Here is a 16,485-nt window from a genome sequence, read left to right as displayed (position 1 = left end):
AGAAAACAAGTCTGCTGTGAGACACAGACAGTGGTAATATCAACAGACATGCTAAGAAGGAGGGGGAGGGTCCCACACCTAGACAAAGAACTACTTGAAATAACAATGTGTTTACCCAATACAAAGGTTAGCCTTGAACCTACATACACATAAACAAAATGGAACCAGCAGATTATATTTATGCACACACACACATTCACAACCCCGTGTATATGTAAAAATAATAATCAAAGAAAAACTAAGAGTGTGTGTGTAGGTGAACCTTGGAAAGGGGAAAGTAATATAATTATGTTTTAAGTAAAATGTGTTTTTAAAATTTAAAATAATAAAATAAAATCTTTCACAAAATATTAAAATAAAATATATAGAATATAAAATACTTTCCATATGTAGTGTATGTATGTGTACATATATGAATATGTACATATAAATCAGAATTAAGTGACATAATATATCAAAATGGACTAAATAGCCACCTACAGAACAGTCCACCCAAACAAAAAGAATATACATTCTATCAGCAGCATATAGGAGCTTCTCTAAAACAGACCATATCTTGGGACATAAAACAAATCTTTACAAATTCAAAAATGGAAATAATATCACATATCCTCTTTGATCACTGTGCGAAAACTTGCAACTGACAGAAAACACATCTCTAGTAAATACATAAGCTCAGGGAAATTTAAAAAAAATAAAGCTTATTACTGAATTATTAATGGAGCAAAGAAAAAAATCAAGACATAAATTTCAAAAAATGTACTGCAACTAAATGAAAAAAACACAAGCAACAACCCCCCCTTAGGACACATTGAAGCGAAGTCCTATGAGGGAAATTTATAGCTCTAAGTGCCTACATTAAAAAAAAAAAAAAAATCAGAAAGAGTACAAATAGATGACTGGATGATACAACTCAAAAAGTTGGAAAAAAAAGAAGAAACCAATCCAAACGCAGTGGAAGCAAGAAGTAACAAAACTCAGTGCAGAAATAAAAGGGACAGGGACAAAGAAAACGACACGGGCTCAGCAAACCTAAAAGCTGCTCCCTTGAGACCATAGGGAGACGGACTTTGGGCCTGGCCAACCAATGGGAGAAAACAGGGAACCCACAGTACTGCTAATCAGGAATAATCAGGAATAACGAACAGAGAAACACTACAACGGACGTCAGTGGAATTCAGAAAATTGTGATGGAATACTTTAAAAACCTGTACTCCATTAAGTTGAAAAAAATCTAAAACAAATGAATATTTTCTATTGCTGTGACAAAACACCATGACCAAAAAGCAAGTTGGGGAAGAAAGGGTTTATTCATCTTATACTTCCAAAGCAGTGTTCATGTCAAAGGGAATCAGGATAGGAGCTCCAACAGTGCAGGGTTCTGGACGCAGGAGAAGAGGGAGCTGCTTACTTGCTTGCTTCCCATGGCTAGCTCAGCCTGTGTTCTAACAGAACCCAGGACCAGCAGTCCAGGGGTGGCCACACCCACAATCAGTCACTAATTAAGAAAATGCCTTACAGGTGGATCTCATGGATGCATTTTCTCAATTGATGGGCCACCCTTTCAGATGTTAGCTTGTGTGTCCAGTTGACGTAAGATTAGCCAGCATACCACTTCACTAAACCAGCGTAATTCCTAATTGCTTTCTAACATCTTTGGACCCACAGATAAGAGCAGTCATGAAGGACACTGCTCTTTTCAAAGGAGGGAGACCATTACAGCCAATCATAATGCAGAGTTGTGAGCCCGGTCAAAGGGATACATCAAAAAACTACTTACACACCTAAGGCCCAGGGAGCGCTCTGGAAGAGGTGAGCACAGACTGTAAGAGCCAGAGGATGAGGGAATTTGCTGTGAGATGGTTCCTCCTAGGAATATCAGAAGCTACATCCAAAAAGGCTCACCAAACATGACTGCGTACATAATCAGCAGAAGAAGGACAACAGTAACAGACATGTCAAAGTGGGCGGGGGAAAGACCAGGCATGTTGAGCAGGAGAAACAGTCGTCCCCACACAAGAGTACACCAAGAGGTTATCTAATGCCAAACAGTCAGCCCTGAAAACATCCATGCACATACATACGCAAGTAACACCACACAGACCTAGAGGATACGTTTACGTATTTAGGCACACACACACACACACACACACACACACACACACACACACACACACACACACAGAGAGAGAGAGAGAGAGACACCAGACACACACACACATACACACCAGAGACACACACACAGACACTAGAGACACACACGCATGCGTGCGCGCACGCACACACACACACACACACACACACGTACATATAACAACAATTAATGGAAAGGCCATGAATTTGAGAGCAAGAGGGGGATAGGAAGGCTTGGGGGAGGAATAGAAATGATAAAATTAAAACCAATAATTAATTTTTAAAACTGTATTTTAAAAAATTTTAAAGTGAACTTTTCACAAAAACATTTCAAAATAATAAAATAGTCTGAATTACAAAATACTCTTAAACACAGTACACATATAAATTATATTTAGACAAATCACATTCACACCTATATGATACTCTGGCATTTGCGCAGACAGATCATATAAAATAAATGCATTCTATGCAAGTAAGAATTTTTTGATGTTTGGCAACATCTCAAGAACACAGTATAGGTTAGGCTGGTGGTTAATTACAGAACAAGGACCTTTCCAAAAATTTGAATACACTGTTGACAACTGAATTCTAAGGAGAAAAAGTCCAATTTAGTCTGCAATATCATGTTTGAAGCAAACTGCTGTATGTAAAACACACGGCTGGTCCCTAGCTGATGTCACATGTTGAGAGAGAGTGCCTGCCAACACAGCAAACCCTCGTGTAGTAAGGGTTCAGTGGAGTTATCTACCTTAGTTATTAAAAAAGACGAAAAACAGAATTTATTTTCTCAAAACCACAGAACATTTTATTAATTATGAAGAAAAACAAAGGGATTATTAGAAAACATAGCAATATCAGTATTCTATTAATTACTCTTTAAAATACTGTTTATTAAAGAGTTTCTTTTTAGAAATAATTAACTAGTCAGGTGATGGTGGTACACACCTTTAATCCCAGCACTTGTGAGGCAGAACATGTTGGATCTCTGTGAGTTCAAAGCCAGCTTGGTCTACAGAGTGAGTTTCAGAACAGCCAGAGCTGTTACACAGAGAAACCCTGTCTTGAAAAACCAACCTCCCACAAGAAAAGGAAAAGAAAAATCCATTAAGAATATAACATAAATAAATGATTCAAGCTCACTGCATTTCCTATGATTCTGTTAATACAGAAACGCTAGTCACAATTTCTTGACTGGGATACTAGAAATGATAGCTAGGTAACAATAAAGAGTAAAGAAAAATCAAATTAGCATACAATAGGTCAATTTGGCTCCCTGGTGTTGGTGCACTAAGAGAAGATGGCGTTCGCTTACCTGCAGGTAGGAATTGAAGACATGGCTTTGGATCTCGTCCATAGTGTCTGTTCCGTAGGAGACAGTGCCCAGATGGAGACGCTTAAACACCATCTCGTTCTGAGTGAGCGTTCCTGTGATGGGGAGACCAGCAGCGGTGAACACAGGAAGAGCAGGGATGGCCCTGCTGCCCCATAAGGGCCCGGGGTGCTGGCCACACGGTTGACTACACCCTGGGACACCTGTCAGAGAGGCAATGTGCCTGCAGAATTTTCACCAAACATGTCACATTAACAATGGAAGGGACGCTAGGAAAAAAAGAGCTGTCTCCGCATTTGGTTCAGATCTGTTAACCAGCACAAGAGCAATTTCTGCTGTTCTGAGGAAGGCGTACACTAGGAAGCTAAGTCACCATTGACTCAGCCTCTGCACTGAGCTAGAGAATGACACTACCTAGCAGGGCTTAGTATCGGTAAGAAGACTACACAAACCAGGCCTAGTCTCCAACTCTTGACTCTGCCTCAGCCTTTGGAATGCTGCCATTCCAGGTGTGTGCCACCGTCCCCAGCTAGGTACCCTGCCCCCGCGCTGCGATCAAACCTCTGGCTTGGGCATGTCAGGAAGCATGTGTCACTTAGTTATACTCCCAGCTTGGAACCTTGCATTATCTCACTTCATCCCCAGGCCCAGCTCTTAATCTGGAATGAAAATAGCTCCTGATAAAAAGAATAAAGAAAACAGCTTAATTAAAACTGGAAACTAGCAAGATGTGATGTGGCCAAGTCTTTAATCCCAGTACCCAAGCTGTAGAGGCAGGTAGATCTCTGAGTTCCAGGCCAGCCCGGTTACAAAGTTCCAAGTCAGTCAGGGATGTGTAGTAAGACTCTATCTCAAAACCCAAACAAACAAACAATAAAACCGAAGACAAGCAAACAAAATGAAACTGATAAAAGAAAAACCTAGAAACCTAGGAATTAAAGATGCATAGGAGAAGGCATATATTACACTGTATGCATTTGAATTCACTTGATGGTGTATCCGCCCCCCCCCCCCCCAGATTACGGGCAAAGAAAAACCTAGTATTTCAAATTCAACAGGTCCACAGTCATATCATTACACAAAGACATATCATTACAATCATTCCATTCAGACTATTTCTAGATAGTAAATTTAGGGTTTGAATGTGGCTCCTATTTTAATATATCACTTTAGTCATCCTTTTAAGTCTGTGATATGTTTACAGTCTAAGTTTCCCAAGTTTAACAATGCTATCTACTGTATTTTGCTTCTTAGCAAATCTTTGCAGAAATTAAGAACAATTCCACACGTGCACAGACTGTGAATAAAGGGAACACAGAGAACACTAAAATACTAAATACACTAAATACTGACTTGCCAGGCAGTGAGTTGTCTCTGTCATTTCTAGAGTTTATATACTATCCTTCTGCGGTCTTTGAAGGAGTTGAAGACAGATAGTTATGGTTATAGTTTTTTTTAGTTAGGATTACAGATGTTACATAGACTTTAGACATACAAAGATAGGATAAATGATGGAATATTTTCTTAAATCTTGCTAAATGTTAATGGACTAAATATTGTTAACTATGATTCTTATTTGAAAACCTTTGCGTTATATATTTTGCTATGTTAAGGTTAAACCCTTCTTTTTATTTAGACAGAAAAGAGGAGATGATGGGAGATGCCATTATGTTTATATGTTTCTCATACTGGTTAATGAATAAAGCACTGTTGGCCAATAGGAAAGGAAGATAGGAGACAAGGAGGAAGTAGGAAGAAAGGGTCAAGATGGAGAGACTGGGGAGACGAGAAGCTGGCCCCTTTCCCTGGTAAGAAGACCACATGGAAATACATAGAAATGGGTTAATACTTAAGACAGAGCTAGCCGATAAAAAACTAGTACCTGGCCAACAGCATTATATCAAATACAGAGTCTCTGTGTATTAACTGGGGCTGGTGTGGCGGCGGGACCAGACTAGGCGGCGGGCAGGAAAACCGAACTCTTTACAACACTGTTGCACAGTACATTTAGTTAAACTGATGTAAAAGGTAACTGAAACCCCCGTTACAACTGTCATCCCCTTCTAGTTATAGAGATATTATGAAGCTCTGTATTCAGAGCTCTTTCCTTCCATTATGTGGCCCAGCCTGAGCCTCTGGAGTAGGTATGTGTCACCACACCCATCTCAGGGTGCGGATTATTAGGAGCCTTTCATTCAGTTGTTTATTTGGAGGCAAGATGTCATGAAGAAGTCAGAGCAAATTCTTAAGACTGAACAACCAAAGACTACAATTTTAGTGCTTGTATTTAGGTTCAGAATCCCCCCCCCCCCCCGCCCCAGGTAGAGTTCGCCTTCATCTTTGCAAATACACATCCCTGTAGCAGTACCAGTGTGGGGATGCCTGTTTCTTTCCCAGAGCACTGTCTGGGTAGCCTCATTGAAAGGCGCCAGAGCACTGTCTGGGTAGCCTCATCGAAAGGCGCTTGAGTCCACGCATAGCCTAACCCTCTGTGTCTGCCCTCTGCTCTGCCACACGGTCCTGTTGACATTAGTCCTGTAGTCATTTCTGAAATGAGGAAATGCTAGTCCTAACTTTCTTCTTGAAGACTACTTTCCTCTACTGGTCCCTCCCAATATAGCCATATGGATTTAAGACCAACTGTCCAAGCGCTGAAAAATATGAATTTGGAATCTCTACATTATTTTGATGAATTTGGTTGGCATATACTAAGAAGTATTTTAATTTTGATGTTATTCTAAATGAAGTTTGCCTTCTAATTAATTCAACCTTGGGGTAGTTTATTGCTAGTATATAAAAATACAATTCATTTTTATGAAAGATTTTGCTGTACATACTCTGGCTATTAGGTTTTTAAGGATCCATGAGGACTTCCTATATATAAGACTGCACCATACAGAAACAGACAGTTTAGTCTCCTCTACAATATGAACACCACTACATTTCATGTTTACTTTGCCTTGGCTAAATGTCTACATGTTCAAGGCAGAATTATCTCCAATAAGCAAAAATGGAGAAACAACTCTAAAGCCCATTCATTCATAGGTGGATAAAGAAAATGAAGTATACACATGTGACTGAATAGCATTTATCAGAAAGAAAGAAAGGAAAAAAGAATGAGGGTACCCACTATACACTACGCTGTGCATTAACCTTGAAATATTCTACTAAATGAAGCCCAACACAGAGCCCAGTTTTGTTTTGTTTTTTTAATTTATAGAATGCCCATAAGGAAAATCCACAGGGACAGAGAGCAGGGCCAGGGCTTCTGGGACTATGGATGGAGAAGGTATTGAGTGGGCTGTGACTGTCAGTGCACACAGGGTTGCTGGGGGGGGGGGCGGGTAACGAGAAATTTCTAAACTTGGACTGTGATAAGCACCGTACAATAGTTACAGCAAGTGCTGTGGAAGAGAAGGAAAGCCTGAGTTTAAAATGTCTAAGCTGTAATAAACAGTGTGTGAATCAGTTAAAAACATATATTCAAACCATTGACTAGCACTGCTCACCAGATTAAGAAAAAATGAAGTGTCCTGAGACTTCAGCATTCCAGTTAAGTGCATCCCACCTGGCTGGGTCCCAGAGCTGGGATGTGCATGTAGACAGGTGCTCCTTTAGCTGAAGGCATGGAATACTCCCACATGAGAGAGAGGGGTCTTGGGAATGTTATGTTAGGGTTCAGGGTGCACTCCCTCCTGTATTCATTCAGACTCCCTTTAGCTCAGTCTCAGGAGAACACAGCACTGCAGAGTTCTGTCTGTCTCACATCAAGTGCTTTTCCCAGCTCAATCACACGGTGATGGCTTGACTTTGTCATCTTACTATGACAGAGACCAATGGGTTCCAAAGTCAGAAAAGAGGTGCTGGCTACGGAACCAGGCGGTAGGGAGCTATGGCATCGAGAGAGTGACGGTTATTTATGATCCGCAGCTCCCGGGAAAACAGGCTTCCTTGTGATCTCTAAGAGAAAGCAGCACAGTAGTCTTTTATAAAGAGGAGGCTTTTTGGATTGCAGGGAGCAAGGCAGGCAAAGAGGAAATTGATTTTTAAGAAAAACATCCTGCAGGCATTGTTCTCGGGGCGGCAACAGATGCGGTCCACGCTGGGAAGCAGATGTGGATCCTCTGATCAGAGCCACCAGGCTGCAAGTTGCTGGTACACCAGGATTCTGCCAAGTCACAGACAGGTGATTTTAACACACAGAAGCACCTACGGGCACAGGGACTAGCCCGAAGACTACAGGGTTTCCTGCGAAGATTCTAGCAAGGCAAAGCAACCGAGTAAATGAAAACAGAATCTCTCAGGTGATGACTCAATCACTAAACTTTAACAGGAGGCAGAGGCAGGCAGATCTGTGAGAAGCTGAGCAGTACACATGCCCCTGTAATCCCGTGCTAGGGAGGTGGAGACTTGGGGATGGATCCCTGGGGTTCAAGGGCCAGCCAGGCTAGTTTACCTGGGAGTGTGAGCACCCGAAGAACACCCAAACTTGTCCTCTGGCCACCACACATACAAGCATGAATATTCACAAGCATGTATACACACATGCACACACAGACATACACACAGAGACATACACACACACATGCACACACACATACACAGACACACGCACATACTCTCTGTCTCTCTGTCTCACACACACACACAAACACACACACACACCACTGTTCGTGTAGGGTCAGTCTATGCTCCTCATCAATCAGGCCTTTCCCAAAGAAAGGCGTTTGCTCAGCCGCTGCAGGTGCTGAGTATCTCAATCAGTCTAAACACCCAAATGTTAACTACACCACTCCCATCCAAGCATGGACTTCCGTGAATGGCTGCCCTGCCTGGTGAGACAGCACACCGTGCTACAAGTGAATACTGCAGCTACAGCAAGATGGAGGGGCTCAGTGGCTCTGGGTTAGAGGGCATTAAACATTTCCTCTGAACCCTAGGTTCAAATCTGCCTACTATATCCACTAACCAGCACACACCCCTATCTCTTTGTTGTTGTTGTGGCTTTTAAAATCTATGAAAACAGCATTTCTCTCCTGATGGTGCTCTTCTGTCAAACAATATTCACACCTGAACAACATGACATTTTGGGTAACGGATGCTATAATTAAAATATAGGTCCAAAAAGTCCTGTTGTTTCAAGTAGTGGTTTTGTTCTACATGAAGACGGAAACTTCCCAGCAAAGGGATTAACGTATTACTTTAATAGGCTGCACTGTGAGGTAAGTTTTAAAATTTATGAGTTCACTGCAGCACTGTTCTTTAAACAATGGCGTTGTCAAATGCAACCAGGGAGAAGATTAAAGTTCTCCCAGCAGATTAAGTACAAGTTATCCGTCCCGTTTCAGCATCATTTGTTCATTTATCACAGGCCGCCTAGTATTCCTGGTCAGTGTCAATATGCTCTGCATCCTTGCAGCTAACAGATGTCGACTCTCGTCGAATGAATTACTTTATGTTTCACGCGCTGCTGGCCGCAGATGTGTCACTATAGCAACGTCATTAATTTCAGATCTTACCGGAAACGTGCACTCCAATCAAACCTAATTATACCACATTGCTTTCTTGTCCACAAGAAGGAAACTATAATGCAATTATTGGGACACTTCATTTTCTATTCTGCTGTGGCAAATGAGAGAGCCACTGTGATGGACGCTTCTTGTCAAAAAGCTTATTGATGAAGCACAAACCCAATTTACCATCATACGAAGGAAGGACCACCTTGCAATTATGTCGGTAATGTAAAGCTCCTTGGATGCCAGCTTACACTCAAGCGTTTCAGGAGGAAGTCAGCCCTTACAAGATGTCTGAACGCTGACTGAAGCCCGAGTGCTGTTCCCCTGCTTTCCACAACCAAAGCTGTTCATGCCAACTAACACCCAGTGCTGAAAGCTCGGCTGCCCCTGAGGACACAAGGCATCAGCAGCGAACACCTGATCCGCTCCGACACATATGCTCAGAACACATATACTTGCAGGAGAACTCAGAGCCATTACTCATGTGACTAAAATAGAGATTATGAGACAGAACTAGCAATTTACATCCTGGAACATAACACCAAGAGTGCACTGTCTCAGCAGGACGCAAAAGGGGTTGAGGGCAAGATGGGCACTGTTAGACTTACCCAGATTTCTACTGGTGCTTACCTACTGCCCCTAGAGCTGTCCAGCAGTTGCCTCCGAGCTGGAGAGGCTGACGAGTCTCACTCAGTAGAGCTAAGACGTGTCTGAGATTACAATGAGAGGGCTGGCCACCTCTCACTCTCATGCCTTTTCATCTGACTGTGAAACACGCATTTTTTTTTTTTTTTTTTTTTTTTTTTTTTTAGTAAGACCGAGATGGGAGAAGTGAAATGCCTCTAAGCCGCTGACAATAATGATTGTATCATTTGTCCTTTGTTACCCATCAGTCTATGACTTAGTCAGAGTGGCCTTTATGATAGGCTATGACAGATCTACTACCTTCAAGAGTCCCTGGGATACCCAAGAATCGGGGATCCAGAGCGCCTGGGTCTACCCTGAGAACAGGTGATGAGCAAGGGTCTCCTGGGACACAGATTTAGGGAGAGATTGCAGCTGGAGATGTAGCCCAAACAATTACAACATTTCTAAACAAATGGCCAAACAATGGAAACACTCAGCCAAGGATGGCATTTTCCTCAGCAGCTCCTAGAACAAAGGCTTCTTCACAATGGCAGTGGTGGGTGGGCATGGGGGCTCACATCTGTAAGCCCGCATTTGGGAGGAGGAGGTGGAAGGGCTGCCGTGAGTTCAAAGCCACAGTGAGTCCCAGGTCAGCCCAGGAAGCAGAGGGGGAGACGTCTGGACAGACAAGCACGTGACTGCATCTGGTTTGCTCCCAGTGCACTCCACAGCTCTGCTGATGCCTCACTCTCGGGCCATGTGAGAAACAGACTGTTGGGTCTGTTTGCAGTGAGCTCACTTTGTAGACACTGCACCCCCTCCTCTGGCGAGAGCCTGCTTCTCTCAGGACTCCTGAGAGCAGGGAGAAGTTCTACTTGCTTGAGCCTAGGATTGGAAACGAGGCAGGAGGAGCCTCAGGCCCCAGACTGTTCACTGAATGAGGCTCTGTCCCCTAGACCAGTGCCCTGAGAGTCTGAGGGGTGACAGTGGTACACTTAAACAGTCTGCCCACACATCAATGCTCCAGCTACCGTTTGCTTTTTGTCTACGTGACTATTTTTCTGCACAGCGAGTCTTGTCCTCTAGTCTTCTGGATTTGCTGTTATCCAATCCCAAACACAAAGACTGCTTGCATGGGGCATGGGAAAAGCACTGTTTAGCTTTACAAGCGGCAACAAGTGAGGCAGCTTTGGGTTTTAGGATCTTACCTTGATGAATTTCACAAGAGAAAACGGGCAGCTGTAATTAAGAATCTCATCCTTGTTTTTTAAAATAGGGAACCAGCATTTTAGGGAGGACTGATGTCACAGAACATTTACATATTAACTGCAGGCAGCCAACGATGACATTCAAAGCGCTGCTTTTGGGAGCGATGAGGTCAACCCAGGCCAGCACCCTGCTAATCAACACTACTGCTGGCTCCGATGCCCAAAGCACCTACAGAGGCCCTGCGGCCTGCACTACTGACCGGTCCTTCTCTCCAACTCCCTCTGGTGTCCACTGAGGGTCTGGCGCCACTGTGTGGAGTAGAGCAAACTTTGAAAGACAGGCAGCGCTTGCATGAAGTGGAGGACATGGTGCCTCTCCCTGGGGAACAGCAATCAAATGAGAAGCTTCCCTTCAGGCCAAGGTCAGAGGGCAAGGCAGACAGGCAAGAGCAGGCAGGCCAACCCCACTGCAGGCAGGCCCAGCACGAAAGCCACGAAGGCCAGAGTAGGAGAGCTCTCTCTGCCCTACGCCAAGCTCGGGCATACTCTGCCTAAGTGTAAAACTCCGAAATGAGGAAGGTCAAACGCTACAGGAAATACATTCTCCAACTTACACCGATGATTTTAACTTTATGTCGTTGAACATTATTCTGTAACATTTTCTGGTTTTGTTATTTGTAAACACAATAGATTTTTCTGTATCGGATTTGCTAAAATGACCTAGCAATGCTAATATTAATCTATAAGTTTATTAGATTTTCTATGGATGTTATTTGCTAGTAAGTACTTTGCTGTCCGCCTCCTCCCCTCCACCAGACCCCTAGTTTTTGGTAGTGCCAGGGACTAAACCTAGAGTGCTCCGCATGCAATCGCTCCAGACATGTTTCTCTTTTTCTCCTCCTAAGGCAGGATCTTACTAAGACACTCAGGTTGGCTGTGCACTTAGTCTGTAGTCCTGGAAGACCCTGGATTTGCATTTCCTCCTGTCTCCACACCCACCCTTCTACCAAGCAGGTAGGATTACATTCTTTTCTTAACCTTTGACCCTTCCCTTGCTTTTCCACAGGAGCTAGTAACTCAAGAATGATACTGACTGCATGATCTTTTTGTTACTCCTAGTCTTGAGGCAAAGCTTTAAATATTCCACTGGTGTTTAATGCTTACTACATATGATAAGATTATATGTTGGGAGTACCGTTTTCTAGAATAAAAACAGTTCATCTTCAGCTCTAGTTTGTTAATGAACAACGTATGTATAGGTTCTGAATAGAATTCCATCAAATGCTTTACTGAGTTGTTGGGGTCCCTGGGCTTTTGCTTCTTATGGTAATTTATAAAGATAGAATTCTGAATTTAAACAAGCCTTACAGCTGGAGCACATCTATCTAGAGCTATACCTATTTTGTTGATTACAGGGCTTCAAACAGCAGAGTTAAGGCTATTTCAATGCATTCAAGTTTTATTATGAGCTTTCCTTCTTAAATCATAGATAGGCCATGACTTCTAACAAACGTCTCAAACCTGCTGTGCTTTCTCTATTATTGCACGCTTCATTGTGGCTTTCTCTGTAACGTGTGCAACTATGCAACTGAATATTTTCCTGAAAGTTCTCCCAGGCTTTCTGTGTTCTCTTGCTCATCACTGCTTTGATATGAGTCTGGAGCTGCTGGCTTTAGTGACTCTATCAGCAGCACTAGGCAGCTCATAGCAGTGGGGGAATTTTACCCTGCTGCCCCATCTGTTACTCGGACGGACCAGTCCCTGAACAGAGGCTGCCTGTGAACCCTGAACAGCAGTGCACACATGTCCAGTGGCTTATCCTTGTAGCCACCTGCCCGAGCAACAGGCTATGCGGTACCGCCACCTCTCCAGGGCTCCGGTGTGCACACTTCTACCCTTCGTGTGCTCGTCCTAGGAGCCATCTTGAGCTTCAGGGTGCTTGGCAGTGACTTCCTCCTTGCTTCAGGTCTTTCCAGTTTCTGGAATGTTCTACACTTTTTCTAGCACTGCCATAGACTGGAGTCCTCTGTAAACTCCTAACCCATTTCCTCAGTGAGTGAGTCACTTGCATTTACCAACACCACCCTTCCTTGGCTTTCTCCACCTGCTACTGTACTGAAATCCACATAATATTCCCAAACTGGACCCTAAGCTACACTAAGTTCCCCATGGGAGCTGACATCTGTAGAATACTGATTCATATTTATCAGATGTTTAGTTATATTTCTCAGCAATGACATTTTTCACACACTCCCTTCCAGTCCTGAGGCTCATATCCACATTTGATAAATGTGAGCCACCATGAATGGGAGCTTTATTTTCCACTTACACCTAGAGGGGCTGTTCTGAATATTTCAATCTGCAATCTTCCATTTTGCTGATTTAACATTTTAACTAGGTATCAGTTGACCGCCTTGGTTGCCATATCTGTAAATGCATGCTCCTTCCTGGTTAACATACCTACTTCTGTCTCTTGTCTTTCTCAGTGGAGATGGTTCTGTAACAGTGTTAAATGATGCTGTGCGTGTATCCCTGTTCTTTGTCGTTCAACTAAGCACTAAGCAAAGGTGATGCTGAAGAGTGTCTGGGACATATTTTACTTAATTATGCTACATATGCTGTTTTTACTTTTAGTTCACTAACACAAGAAATTTAAATCATTATCCTTTATTAGTACATTACAGATTGATCAAGAATTCTTTAATAGGAAAAAAAAAAACACAAAATAAGGGCAAAATAAAACGGAGCTGCAGAATAGGACGAGTAGGTGTAGCATTCTGTACAGGAGGGCACTATTGTTAAAACCCTGAACTTACACAGCTTCTAACAACTGCAGGCTCATCTTAGAATAAACAGACACATTCTGCTTTTAAGCCACTAGACAGCCATGTAATAGCAGTGAAGAAAAATATGTGAGATTCTACAAAATTCAAAATGCAAAAATAAGTCACACACAGCCGTGGCAAAGTTACATTTCACTACCTGTGAAGTCAGTGAAGGTATGTGTGAGAGAACGGAGAGTCAAGCATACACACAGTAATCGAAGGTGGAGTCTAGAGACCGATACATTCAGTATTCAGTTAGGACGCACACAGTGTGTAACCAGCATGGCTCCGATGCTAGGTGAGTCAGGATGGGACCAGGGACCTGGAAGGTCCTAGCCTGAAAGACAAAGAGAGACCAACAGTACCTGTTTTGTCTGTCAGCAAGTACACCAGGCGTCCGAGCTCCTCTGGTATTGTGCTGGTGCGAACAACTGTACCAGGAATGTTCTCATCTTTCATGATCATCCATCCATACGCTGCTTTGCCCATGTCCAAGTTGACCCGCAGACTGCCAAGTGAAATCACCATGATGGTCAGGGCTCCCGGAGCCATACAGCACGTCCACACCCGATGTATTTACACACACACTTTAAGTTATGCAGAAATGAACAGCATTGGATCTCAGGCTTTAAAATAAACGACTTGTGCATATTTAAGTAAACAAACGCTTATATACCCTGATAACGTTTCAGGTGATAAAGTTGGGGGACTCCAGTATGAGTGAGGGAAGCAGGCAAATGGTTCTAAGTGTCCCATTAACACACAGAGCACTGCGGCAGGAAAGAGGGAAATGCATATGTTCAGGGAGATCAAGCAAGGGTTAGTTGTCAGAAAATATGTGAACTAGGTCTTGAGGCATCTGGAATAGGCAATTTGCTTCTTAGTGATTTTTAAAATAGTACATACTTTGTAATATTACACATTTCAAGTCTCTATGTAATAGGCCATAATAGATGGCCTCTGGAAGGTCTTCCGGGCTTTATTAAAGAGTGGCTACATAAGAACACATCCTAAAACTGCCCAGTGGAGGAAATAGTCTCAGCACACCTATTATGTGCCAACTCAAACATGTTCATCTCTCCCTAATTAAACTATGGAAACTCAGTAAACAAGACTGTGTAAACCATAGGGATGAAACTGCTATTCATCAACCATTTATGACCTATCAGCATGGTAATTCACATGGCTCAACCTATTAATAAATAAGTTTTTGAAAAAACAATATTCAGGAATCAGTCAGTAGTAAATGCATAAGTTAAGAAGCATACAATTAGCATAACTTCATTAACCTATCTGTAGGGTTCACACCTTAAAAATCATAGGAATGATATTAATTGGAAAGAAACTGTTAGTTGGCATTACTTGTGCATCTCTTGCCAGCCAGCACCCTCCCAGTTTTTGGCTACATATATCCTTGTTAAAAGAGAGAAGCAACAGTCCTTAGGCAGGAAGGATAGTGATTGGCATTGCGGGCAGGCACAGGGGCCCAATGCAGGTCTAACATTGTGTGGGTGTGCAGCCCAGGATCCGTGAGAAGCTGCTAAATTACTTAATGTTAAGTCTCAAGGAGTGTGGGGGTCACTGTGTCAATGGTGAGAAATCCTTCGAGGTAGGTTTAGGATGAAGGCAGTATTTGAAGAAGAATGCAAAAAAACATTTCCCCTTAGATTCTGGTTGATTTGGGCCCATTTTTCATGAATAAGAGAGATAAAGTAAAGACAACGGGCGGTGCTGAAATGAGCATGGGCACAAGGGCCAGCAGGGGAAGACACACCTGAGACACAGCAGGGACATCGGACAGCTGTCTATAATTTCCCACTTGGCTCAGAGACCTGCACACTGGAAAAGCAGGGTCATGTTTTGGAAAATGTCACCCTGCACTAGCTGTCATTTCTGTCCTCAGCCTAGAGTCTGTCACCAGGCTCAGGGTGTCAAGAACCAAAGCAGTTCCAAGTTCTGTGTGCTGTTGTTTTCAACCATGAGTAATCATGTTGTTGAGTTACAAGAGTGTTCATAGAGAATCATAATTACTCCTGGACCATTTTAGTTTGAATACAAACATCTCCCAAAGATCGCACCAAACAGTAGCTGCTAGTGGCAAAGAGGAGAATTACCTTTCAGAGTGTAAAAGGAGCATAGAACACAAAATCGACCCCCAAAGAGACTCAGTAAAATGTCTCAAACAGGTCAACACTCCCACACAAGGAATTTCAGTCCCACGTGTGTACCATGATGCATGCTGGGAATTTGGTCAAATGCTGACTCGAGGATTGCTCTAAGGCACTCACACACCAAGGTAGCTGAGTATCGCTGACACTACCCTGACTTTACTTAGTAATGCCCTGACTATATAGACCTTTATCCAAGGAGGTGACAACTCTGTCATGCTCCATAATCTATGGACCATATGCTTACGGAAACATGTTAGATGGCAGAAGATACCAGATGCATTGCAAATCCATTCTACTGATGACTTAGGAGCTGTGACCCTGATAGCCACAGACCTATTCCAGGTAGAATGTAGCAATCTGTGTTCAAATGGCTCACCGAGCCAGGACACAATCAACACTTTTCCTATCATACAGAATGAAAGTGCCTCCGATAAGTAGTCCTTCGGGGACGTTGCCAATGGAACACATATGAAAACATTCATTTTTTGCAATCATAGGGAATTGGAGGTGGATTTCAAGATGCCTTCATGACAGCTTATTTTTGTTCAAACAGTCTAATCCCATAGCTACAAATACCTGAAGAAGAAACTCAGAGTCTAAATAAATTTCAAGTGCATTTTCCCCAAAATACACAATACAATTCCATTTAGGCCCCAGGATGCTTGCTATATT

General features: G+C 42.8%; 2 protein-coding genes across 3 annotated transcripts in view; one reads left to right on the top strand and one right to left on the bottom strand.

Moving 5' to 3' along the window:
* Positions 1-16,485, top strand: part of Pard6g (par-6 family cell polarity regulator gamma) — a 1,244,350-nt gene that overhangs the window by 643,388 nt on the left and 584,477 nt on the right. The gene's annotated exons all lie outside the window — the stretch shown is intronic.
* Positions 1-16,485, bottom strand: part of Atp9b (ATPase phospholipid transporting 9B (putative)) — a 166,331-nt gene that overhangs the window by 43,116 nt on the left and 106,730 nt on the right. For both annotated transcript variants that reach the window (XM_051202233.1, XM_051202234.1), the window contains exons 13-14: positions 14,008-14,150; positions 3,449-3,561 (exon numbers count right to left, since the gene is read on the bottom strand). In XM_051202233.1, the coding sequence (XP_051058190.1) occupies positions 3,449-3,561; positions 14,008-14,150 (256 nt within the window). The remainder of the gene's footprint in view (positions 1-3,448; positions 3,562-14,007; positions 14,151-16,485) is intronic.

The sequence above is a fragment of the Phodopus roborovskii genome, unplaced genomic scaffold (genome assembly GCF_943737965.1).
Source record: "Phodopus roborovskii unplaced genomic scaffold, PHOROB, whole genome shotgun sequence".
Taxonomy (NCBI): Eukaryota; Metazoa; Chordata; class Mammalia; order Rodentia; family Cricetidae; genus Phodopus; species Phodopus roborovskii.
This window is presented reverse-complemented; position numbering and strand designations above follow the sequence as displayed.